The 12,098-nt window shown below is 42.6% G+C and overlaps 1 protein-coding gene across 1 annotated transcript in view; it reads left to right on the top strand.

Moving 5' to 3' along the window:
• KIF14 (kinesin family member 14) overlaps nucleotides 1-12,098 on the top strand; it is a 292,379-nt gene that overhangs the window by 117,079 nt on the left and 163,202 nt on the right. Inside the window, exons 10-13 of the mRNA XM_063940137.1 lie at nucleotides 4,910-5,028; nucleotides 5,878-6,050; nucleotides 7,224-7,371; nucleotides 7,771-7,834. Coding sequence (XP_063796207.1) covers nucleotides 4,910-5,028; nucleotides 5,878-6,050; nucleotides 7,224-7,371; nucleotides 7,771-7,834 — 504 coding nt within the window. The remainder of the gene's footprint in view (nucleotides 1-4,909; nucleotides 5,029-5,877; nucleotides 6,051-7,223; nucleotides 7,372-7,770; nucleotides 7,835-12,098) is intronic.

Raw genomic sequence — 12,098 nt, 5'->3', positions numbered from 1 at the left:
CTTAGCTGGGTGAAGTTGCATAAAAAACTACACTGCGACCACACATCTTCCCCATATGTAACTTTGTGGGGGAACCCCTCTTTCACTCCATCCCTTCACAATGCTCTCTTCCTCCAATGGTGGGAGAGGGGGCTATGCTCTGCCACTCAGGTATTTGACCCTGGGGGCCTTATCACTCCGTTTATCACTCTGAGAGACAGGTACTCCCTCCCCTCCTCACATTTTTTCATGTTTCTCCAAACTAGACACTATGTGTCTTCTTTGAAACTCGAGTCCTATGTTCCTATCCCCACTTCTCCTTTGGCAAAGGCTCTCAAATATTGGGAATCTCACCCCTACAAACTTAAAACAGATTTACACACTCATAGTCAATATACCCGCCACGCCTCACCTACAAAAACTGATTGCTTCTTGGAAAGCAGATATTCCTGATATACCCCCATATGACTCTCTCCTCCAACATTTTCACTCTACCTTGACTACCTTAGGTTCGGCGTATCTACAGGAGGTCCACCTCAAGTCCCTTCACAGAGCCTACCTGCCTCCCAGTATCCAAACGTACATTGACCCGTCTATTTCTGACAGATGTCCAAAATGTAGTGGAGCGAGAGCTGACTTTTATCACTGTCTCTGGAATTGTACCAAGATCAGGCACTTTTGGAACAAACTATTTGGGTTTATCAACAGTCATTTCTCGCTCTCCTTGAGACCTGACCCCCTAGTGTGCCTTTGTATAAACTTTTCAGTGTGGATTGATATTAAGGGTCTTAAATCACTGATTCCCATGCTTACTATGCTCTTTACGGTCGCAAAAAAGGCGATTTTGAAACACTGGACTGTTAGGTCTGCCCCGTCACTATCGGAAGTCTCAAAAGTTATGTTACAAAATCTCTACCTAGACCGCAGGACCATGTCACTTCCTGGACACCCTGGCCTCTCGAGCTATTTCAAGAAATGGGACCCTTATATATCCACACTAGACCCTGCGACTCACTCTAAGTTTGTTCAGACCTTCGAAAACACCTCCTGGAGAATGGTCAGATAACCTTCTCGGAGCATGGTCCTTCATCATTCTCACCCCTGTCATATCTCTCTCTTCCTTTTTCTCTTCCGCCCTACTTTGACTTTCCCACCTGTGCGCCTGTCTTGAAGATCTGTAATACCTTACTACATTGTGTCCAATGTTTTGCTTTCATTTATGTTCCTTTCTCCTCCCTCTTTTCTCTAACTTGGTAGCTCTATGACCAGCTTTTTCTCGACCGTGTTATTGTTCAAGTAATGCCTTCAATATGTTATGTTTGTGAACATGCTGTTACTATCATCATGACGTCCAATAGTGTACGCTCTTACTATGGAAGTGCCCCCCCCCCCCCCATCCCATTCCTCCCTTTTGCCCGTTCTTGTTGAATTTTGTTTCTTTCTTATTGGTGACAGTTATTGTTGCAAATTATTGTCCTAGGTTTGTTTATGTTCTTTACCATTGAGTATTCAATCATATCTGTTTGACCTTTATTGGCTGTCAGAATTACTGTACTGTCTGTTCATTAACCTTTATTGAATAAACTATAATAAAACGGTTTTTGAAAAAAAGAAAAAAAAAACCAGACCGGCGTACCTCAGATGGGCATCTGTTTGGGCTTAATTCAGTCAGCATTTGACTTTTTGAAGAGGCTTGAGGGGGTAGTAGCCTCCTTGAAACTCTACAGCATAGACATGTAAAACCAAGAAAGAAAGTCTCCTTATCCATAATCTCAAAGCACATCCCTGTGACTGATTTAGCCTAACTAAGTTGTAACTTTCAGCCCCGAACATTCAGGACTTTAAACACCACAGCTTACACATGCATTTTTCTCTTTCTTTTAGAAAGGAGTCTCATCTTACACCATAGTTCGGCTAGTGGGATTTATAATATGGTTTCTAAAATGAGTGAATATGCATTGCAGTATTTTGGAGAATTTTATCATTCTTTTTCCAAGCTGACTGGGTTTTACGTTTTCCTATCCTGTTCCATATGCATCCTTCTCTTAGCGATTTTGTGGCTGACCCATGGATATTAATTTCAACACTTGTGGTTGCCAGATAGCCTTTTTGGAGTTTTACCCAAGCTGTTTCTTCCTCTCATGAGTTTCCATAGACCAGGGGTGGGGAACCTTTTTTCTACCGAGGGCCATTTGGATATTTATAAAATCCTTCGGGGGCCATACAAAAATTCTCAACGTAAAAAATTACCCTGCCCCCCAGTAGGTCTGCCCCTTAGAGGCACTGTGTGTGATACACATATGCCCCCAATAGTGCAGTGCCAGATCCACAATTGCCCCCACAGTGCCAGGTATACAAATGCCCCCACAGTGCCAGGTATACAAATGCCCCCACAGTGCCAGGTATACAAATGCCCCTCACAGCGCCAGGTATACAGATGCCCCCACAGTGGTAGGTATACAGGTGCCCCCACAGTGCCAGTGATACAAATGCCCCCACAGTGCCAGGTATACAAATGCCCCTCACAGTGCCAGGTATACAGATGCCCCCACAGTGCCAGGTAGACAGATGCCCCTCACAGTGCCAGGTATACAAATGCCCCCCACAGTGCCAGGTATACAAATGCCCCCCACAGTGCCAGGTATACAAATGCCCCCACAGTGCCAGGTATACAGATGCCCCTCACAGTGCCAGGTATACAGATGCCCCCCACAGTTCCAGGTATACAGATGCCCCCCACAGTGCCAGGTATACAAATGCCCCCACAGTGCCAGGTATACAGATGCCCCCACAGTGCCAGGTATACAGATGCCCCCCACAGTGCCAGCTATACAAATGCCTCCACAGTGCCAGGTATACATATGCCCCCACAGTGCCAGGTATACAAATGCCCCTCACAGTGCCAGGTATACAAATGCCCCTCACAGCGCCAGGTATACAGATGCCCCCACAGTGCCAGGTATACAGATGCCCCCACAGTGCCAGTGATACAAATGCCCCCACAGTGCCAGGTATACAAATGCCCCTCACAGTGCCAGGTATACAGATGCCCCCACAGCACCAGGTATACAAATGCCCCTCACAGCGCCAGGTATACAGATGCCTCCCACAGTGCCAGGTATACAGATGCCCCCCACAGTGCCAGGTATACAGATGCCCCCCACAGTGCCAGGTATACAGATGCCCCCCACAGTGCCAGGTATACAGATGCCCCCCACAGTGCCAGGTATACAGATGCCCCCCACAGTGCCAGGTATACAGATGCCCTCCACAGTGCCAGGTATACAATTGCCCCTCACAGTGCCAGGTATACAGATCCCCCCCCCCCCCGTGCTGCTTACCGCTGCTTCTTTCAGTGGGACACGGAGGAGAGCGCGGCTATGTTGGGCGGGGGCGTGTAGGACTTGAAACCAGCCGCCGGTTCGAGAGCCAATCAGAGCTCGCGGACCGGCAGCCGCGGCTCCTGATTGGCTGCCGGTCCGCGAGCTCTGATTGGTTCACGAACCGGCGGCTGGTTTCTAGTCCTACACGCCGCCATCCGCCGCGCTCTCCTCCTGAGTCCCTGTCCTGACAGCTGAGACACGCTGCCGCCGGACTGAGCGGCGGCGTGTCTCACAGAGAAGCGGGTGGGCCGGAGCAAACGGCTTTGCAGGCCTTATACGGCCCGCGGGCAGGAGGTTCCCCACCCCTGCCATAGACTTAGAGCAAAGGGAACAGCAACCATTTAATCATTAATGTTCTCCTAGATTCTGCACACTTCTGCTCTGATCGGTTTTTAGACCAAACTTTTCTTTATGCCCTATTGGGTTGGTTCATTCAACTCTATATTGAATTTGCAGACCATCAACATATCCCTCCTTTGGGGGTAATTCAAAATGGTCATGAGGTCATTGTTATTTGTGGATATTTGTGACCATGAATTATATCCTCAATATGGTACTTGGGCACTCCACTTTGACATATCGTCAGCTGGTATCTGGATGCTAGGTTGACATTACTGAAGTCGACAGTCAATAGGTCGACAAGGACAAAATGTCGACACTGTAAAAAGGTGGACATGACTTTAAAAAATTTTTTCAACTTTTTCATATTTTACCATCCACGTGGACTACGATAGGGAATGGTAACCTGTGCGATTCACCTTGCCCACAGCTGCGATTCATGCAAGGGGACATGGTGCACTAATTGGGGTTACAGGTGACTTTACGGAGTAAACAACGCCAGAAAAAAAAATCTACCTTTTCTGTGTCGACCATTTTAACATGGCGACCTGTTGTGTGTCGAACCTTTTCTAGGTCATCCCTGATGATCCATACCATAGTCAGCTCTGCTGGAATTCACCAAACGCATGAGACCCATGACAACACTTTTTTGGATAACGGAGAAGGTCATGATAAACTGCTATGTAGATGGCACCATGGTGTATTGCTGATCCAGGAAGCTGGCTATTTGCTCTGCGTTACTATCCAGTACCTGAAGTGACATGATTAGTTTATAAACAGGCCCAAGTAATTGGTGACACTGTGACTGCCATTGCGTTCCAAACTCAATATTACAGAAGTGTTCCCACTCACAGAACAAGGTACCAGGAACTATTTTTTTGTCTTCTGACAAACGTGAACTCAACCTTATATTGCGGCAATGGCACATTGCACCCGTCACGGTTAATTGGATTGCCAGTAAGTCTTTTCTGTGTTGCCATTATTATAAGTATTCTCCAGATGGATTTTCATTGTTATGCATGTTTTTTTTTTTTTATACCATTTATGTACTTGTCTTTTAATCACTGTCTTAGTCAATAAGGGGACAAAGTGTCTCCTTGCAGCCATGTAGAAAGAACAATGATGTTCAATATAAAAATCTAATATTTATGTTTTTTAATTTATATTTACATGCAAAACCTAAAAACTGCTCCTTTCATTGCCCACAGGAAGGAGTCAGTATCAACAAGTCACTGCTGACTCTAGGGAAAGTGATTTCTGCTCTGTCTGATAGCTCCCAAGCACGGAAGAAGGTTTTTATTCCATACCGAGAATCTGTCCTTACTTGGTAAGCTAAAGACTGGATACTAGGAAAACAGTAGTACAACTGATAGTTGTCCTACACCCTATCCCTTTCCATGAAGTCACTTCTAAACAAAACGAATTGGTCATGAACAATAAAGAACATAGAGGTCAAGGTCATGTCAGCCGGAACAACATCTTGCTCTTCAATAATAAGAGGAGAACATGGTCTGGCTTGGACCCTAAAACACATGCTCACATCTGTGGGTAATAGTGACTCTTTCTTATGTGGCTTAGTGAGTGAAACTATGAAAACTCATACACCTCTTATTACAACATGGGTCAGGATCGAAAACATTGTATGCACTCATGGGTGGTCTGTAAAGGCTGGTGCATTGTTTTTAGGACATTGGGATAGTCCAGTTAGGGATGATGTTCTTGCCCCCACGAGTAAGTGTGGCTGTATGTCTGCAAGCAAAACATGTGCGAGTTCAAGCTGTGAGGGAGGCGAGTTCTGATGCCATTGCCGACATTTACATGCCGGCATTACAGCAACTCGCTCCCCTCGCTTGTGGGGGCCAGTTATGTGAATTCCCCTCTTAAATACACAGCAATAACAGCTCAATGCTTTTCTTTGTTCTCCTAGTGGCATGACCTTAGTATCGTTAATGTAGCTCAATGCAATTAAATTTCTTTTGTAATATAACAATACCTGAAAACAAGATGTTTGTGATTCCTCCCCCCCCACACACAAACACACATTCGCACGCCCCCCCTTCCCCTCCCTTCCCCCAAAATAGCACATTTGCATGTATGATTTTCTGCAGTAATATGTCCTATTTTAGGGTTTTCTTTGCTATATTATTCTTTTTCATTCTGCTTCTACATATTGTAGGTTGTTAAAAGAAAGTCTGGGAGGCAATTCTAAGACTGCAATGATTGCTACAATCAGTCCTGCTGTTGGTAACATTGAGGAGACTCTCAGCACATTGAGATATGCCAAACAGGCTCGTCTCATCATAAACATCGCCAAGGTGAACGAAGACATGAATGCAAAACTGATCAGAGGTGAGTGCCAGGTGTTATAAATCTCCAAAGTTTACTGTGAGATAAACTTACATCATCATCTTGTATTTGAAATCGTTCTTTCACATAAATTAAAGCCTTGACACGTGTGTGCTTTAGTATGGGTGATAGATGAGGATTTGACACAGCAGCAGGAATGAAATGCACTGTCAGTTTACCAAAAGAGCCAACTGCCCAAAAGTAATTAAACATCCCGTTGCTTTTGGCCTTTTACAACTGAAATTTAGTAGCCCCTTCATTAGCATTCATGAGCATAACACTAGTTGCAGCGAACGCACCACTAGCTATTCTGAAATATTCCTATTGTTTTTAAAGGATGTGGATTGAAACGTCTACATCGGTGCTTATGTGCCTTACAGTTCAGTTTAGCCAAGTCTTCTGACTCCTTTTGTTTCCCCCAATTTGACCAATCAATTTTTATCCTTCCCTTGTTAAACTAGCAACATAGAGATGACTTTATGGAATTATTAGATGTGTTTCCTTGAAACTTCAACGCGGTCCATGGAAATTATATTTGGTTGTAAATTCTGTTTTCTATTAAATATCCCAGGCAGTAAAGCAGATGTGTGAGAGATGGATATAGAAATAGATACAGAGTACTATATATATTTACACACCCATCATAATATATATTGCACACACTCACACACTGTTCCCTTCTCCTGTGCCAATGATAGTAATTTGCACAATACTACATATAATTCCTAAACAATGTAGTATCTAAAGACAACTACTTGCTGTTCCCCACGCTTAGCCCTCTCTTAGTAGGGTCGCCAGTTAGAATACATAATGAACACTTTTTAAGATAAATTAACAATAAAACCTAGAGATGTTCGGAAGTCATCGACCTTTCATAGCAGTGATGATATCACTGATAAGATATCTATTTGTCTGTTTTTTATATAATGTTAAGTGCCATGGACAATCACAAAAAAAAGCTTTTAGCCAAATAAAGTTTTTATTTTTATTTTTTATAACAATCCATCCATAAAATAATTTGCCATACAATAATTACAGAAATTCTTACATGAAACCATTTTATATGCTGACAGGGTAACGGAACACTTCCGGTATAAGGCAATGTTTCGGGTCCAATTGGTTCAGGTTTTAAATGCTGTAACAGGCATAGACTTTATTTGTGTATTTTGTGTTTAGACCTAAAATCTGAGATAGAGAAACTAAAAGCAGCTCAGCTATCTGCGAAGAATAGAGATTCTTCCAAGTATCGTCATTGTCATCAGGAAATTACATCGCTAAAGTTAAAACTGAGCCAGCAAGAGAAGGAGATGTCTGAATTACACAGGTGAGCGGAACTTGAAGCCAATGCCAACTGAATTGCAACAACTCTGTATTAGGTCTGATGTATGTAGAAAATGTACACATTAATATGTTATTCATTTACTGTCCTCAATCTGTATTAAATTAATCTATAGGAATAAAAGGCAAATCCTTAAAGTACCTGTATTATATTGCACAATATTAGAATCAAACCTCAAAAAGCTACAGAGGCAAATGGAGATTTTCACTGATGTATTGAATTGTCTGTAAAGCAGATCTGTGTGAAACACTCTTCACTTTCAAAAAAAGTTAATGAATCCAACTTTAAACACAGAGCTTTCCCAACACCCCATATCTAAATCTTTCAGCTATATATTGCACCAATATCTTCAGCTGTATTATATGTACTTTGGTTTATATGAAGGGTCTGGAAGGAGAAGCTCGATCAAGCTGAACAGAGGAAGAGAGAGGAGACGAAGGAATTACAGGTGAGGTTTTCAGCTGACTAACAGATTGCTTGCAGAATACAAAGCATTTATTAGGGGTGGGACTTGTGTTTTGTGTCTATCTGCTTAATGTACAAGAAAAACCTAGCGTGCTGAGCTTCGTTTCCTTAGTACAAACTGGTAAATAGATCACAACGCATTACAAAAATATGTAGTGGTTACAGTTAATAGTTGGAATACTCATAAAGTGTGTGTGTGTATATATGTATATATGTATATATATATATATATATATATATATATATAGAATAATTGAAGTTGTCTGCACTCACAATTCAGAGTAATAATTGCTGGGGTGTCACTCAATATTTCATTGGATCAAAAGAAGCATTCCTTGTTCCATGAATATATAAAGTTCCTGTATAGAGTGCACTCACCTTGACAAAGGTCCTAATAAGGACCGAAACGTCGGCATGACAATGTGTATGATGTCCCAATAAAACCCTGTTGGCTACAGTATCCGTCTGGTGAGTGCACTCTATACAGGAACTTTATATATATATATAGATATATAGTGTGTGTGTGTGTGTGTGTGTGTGTGTGTGTGTGTATATATATATATATATGAGAGTTCAATTCTTGGAGAGATTCTTCTGTGCACACCCCCGAAAATTACAGTAGTCAAACATGGCTCATCTTCCTGTGCACCTCTGTCTGTTAGGTACCGGCATTTCAACCATTCCCACCGGTTCGTGGACACCACTGGGATGTGAATCCCCTCCACCAAGTTTTAAAATATTTGAGTGCATGCCTGGCCGAAGGGTTAGCTTCCTCCCCAGGGGTCTATCTCATTTCAAGGCTTAGTAGATAAAGTGGAGAGAGATAAAGGGTTCTATTTACTAAGCCGTGGACGGAGATAAAGTTCCAACCAACCAGCTCCTAACTGTCATTTTCAAACTCAACCTGTAACATGGCAGTTAGGAGCTGATTGGCTGGCACTTTATATCTTCATCCATGGCTTAGTAAATAGACCCTAAATTGCCAACCAATTGGCTCCTAACTGCGATGTCACTAGCTGAGTGTCTCTGTCCGGCAGGACGGAGACGCTCTCAGCGATAGGCGAGCCATCCTAGTCAGAGACGGAGCCATGACTAGTGTGGCCCCATTTGTACATACTATAGAGTTATTGGGCCAATTTATCAATAGTCTGGTTTTTGTCTGATATAGTGTATAGTACGAATGAATGATTGTTTCAGCGTTTCGCCAATATATCAGAGAAATCTTGTCCCCAAACACATACCTATGATTATCTGGTTAGTCAAGACCGAAAATCTCTGCCTCAATCTCCCGATATCGAATAGTGTGTATGCATTTTCAGTAATCTGATCACATGTCCAGTTGTGAAAATCAGGTAGTGTGTAGGTAAACCAGATTGGAGTGACTCAATTTTTTCATATCATGAGGACATTTACCCAGACTTAATTTTGCGACTTTCAAGATAAATGTAACTTCCCTCAATATCTTCATTTTTATTACATCCAGATTAAGGGATATATAAAATTTTTGATTAAGTGGTCTGTCCTGTGGGCTCACACCATTTTAGCGACTCTGCTAACCGACGGGTCTATATCTATCTTGTATCACACTGTTCTTTCATATCATCAAGACCACAAAGAAACCTTTGAATTGTTAGGGGAGAGTGATGTAGAGACATCGCTGGACAGTGAGGTATAGTTGAAGATCTGCCATAGAATTGCTAAGTCATCCATCAGTGTGACAAGTAAAGAAACCTCTTATATTCTAACAAGGGGCCTTATTGAGATGTGGTTGGAGTAGCTTTCGTTGCTACTTACATAGAAGCAGTGATAGCTATAAGATGGTAATGCAGCAGTAGGCATCACGCCTCCTGCATGCATTACTGATTTGAGCTACGTCCTATGATGCATTATCGAATCATCTCCGACACTGTCGACCCATGGGATCACGGAAGGTGGCCATCGCAAGACCTATCAAGTGGCCAGGAAATCTCTGATGAATATCCTGGTCTCATTCCTTCCCCACAACAGTGGCGACATGGAGGCTATGCCACCCCCAAATGGCATCAGACTATCAATCTGACAGTTTATATATCTATCTGAAAACAATAATTATTAGGAGTGCCTCCTAGTGCAGTAAATCAGTGAAACCTCAACGGGATCCAAATAAAGTTCAATAAATGCACATGTACTGTGTGTATTGACAGAAAAAGTCCTTGGATGTCTTTCCCATGTGCATCGGACATGTCAAATGGTGATTCAGTGTTATATGCTTCCCACTGTGTGGATGTGGAAAGGAATGTCCAGTAGCTGTCAGCCAATTGGCTGTATGTTGATCATCTGGTTGCATGTTTGTTCTGTATAGTAGATCTTGTAGGTTTGGACCATGATGGACACTGAGCAATGGTGTCTTAGCTCCTTTCCCCAAGCTGGGATCATTTTTTCAGAAGCGTCCAATATTTCTTTACCGATCTATGTGTCTTATGCAGATTCAGTTCCATTGACATCAAGCATCATTCTGCCACATGATGCTGAATTGGTTGGAATATGACTTGTACCTGGAATTACACTTATGCCCTGGTGAGGCATTGTTCAATGGTTCCACTCTTGTAACCCTGTGTTTGGAGACTTTGGTTTCCTCAGTCTAGGTGTCGGCCATGTCCACTTCAGAATTGTTCCTCTGTACTCTTAAAAATTGAGAGACTGATAAACTATTTTTCAATGCATCTGCGTGATGGCTAGTAGCTAGATGAAGAGTTTTGCTATCTGTTGGTTTATGAAAAAGTCTGTATGCCAATCTCCCATTCTTCTTAAAAACCATAATGTCCAGAAAGTGCATCTGCTGCAACGGGTCAACAGAAGCTGTAAATCTATATTGGACTATCCATACCGTTGAGGACATTCAACATCCCATATAAGGAACACTCATCATTGTGCCAAATAATAAAAACATCATCAATAAAGTGCCTAATAGTATGCAAAGTTGTGCCCATAAGCATCATGGTGTAACTGCTGTCATAATGGTCCATATAAATATTGGCATATGCAGGTGCCAAATTTGACCCCATGGCCGTGCCTAACAGCTGTACTTAAAAATGATCATGATAAAGAAAATGGTTAAACTCAAGAACCTTTTAGAGTAAATACACCCAAAATTCTATTGGTGGACCCATATTGGGCCCCTCAATTAATGATTGATGTACCGCCTCTGTACCATCACATGTGGTATTGTGTGGTATTGTGAGCAGATGTCCAAAATGCACATCGCCTTTCCTGCTTACTGATTACCTTCTCCCACTCCTACCTCCAAGATTTTCCACGTGCTTCTCCCTTTCTCTGGAATTCTCTACCTCTCCCCTTCAGACACTCTACCTCTCTACAAAAATTCAAACTGGCTCTCAAGACCCACTTCTTCATCAAACCCAGCTGTCTCCCATCCTAAGCCTTCTGTCCCATGCTCACTTTCTACCCCATCTGTGTCACCCCTGTCTGTGTGCCCCTCCCCTTTTAGAATGTAAGCTTTCACGAGCAGGGCCCTTTTTCTCTCATGCATTTCCATCTCTGATTTAACCTATCTTTTCAATACTGCCTTCGACGGCACCAAATCACCCAGTTTTCTGCCGCCCTGATACTTATTTCAGTGTTATCTGCTGTCGCAGCTATGTTGTCATTCCCTGTACTTGTCCTATATTGTCTTGAACTGTAAGTCACTTTTCTTGTTTTGCTTATTTGTTTATGTACTCTGTAAGTGTGCGCTGCGGATCCCGTGTGGCGCCATTTAAATAAAGGAGGATAATTGCTAATAAAATAAACAATCCTCAGGTCTGTTCAAGGTTTTTATACCATTAAAAAAAAATCACCAGTATCTTTTACATAGCTACCAATCCGTTTAACGGGATGTAGTTGTGTGACCAGCGGTTGGGAGACCGCCGGTCACAAAACCTTCCCCTACATCCCGTCCCCCCTGAGAATCCTGACAGTCTGCATGCAGACTAGCAGGGACTATCCCCACTCGTGGCGAGCCTGCAAGGGCTGGTCACGCATACTCAACCCCGTTTAACACATAACTGGAAATGAAAGTCAACTAATTATGCTAGCAGTTGTAGAACAGACCCCCAGGTGACCAATTATCTCAGTCCGGGGGTCTGTTCTACAACTGCTAGCATAACTAGTTAACTTTCATTTGCAGTCATGTGTTAAACGGATTGTTAGCTACATCAAAGATACTAGTGATTTTTTTTTTTTTTTTTTGGTGGATCAACCAAGGTTTT

This window comes from Pseudophryne corroboree, chromosome 9 (assembly GCF_028390025.1).
Source record: "Pseudophryne corroboree isolate aPseCor3 chromosome 9, aPseCor3.hap2, whole genome shotgun sequence".
Lineage (NCBI taxonomy): Eukaryota > Metazoa > Chordata > Amphibia > Anura > Myobatrachidae > Pseudophryne > Pseudophryne corroboree.
The sequence above is the reverse complement of the archived record's forward strand: the minus strand, read 5'-3'. Positions and strand labels throughout refer to the sequence as shown.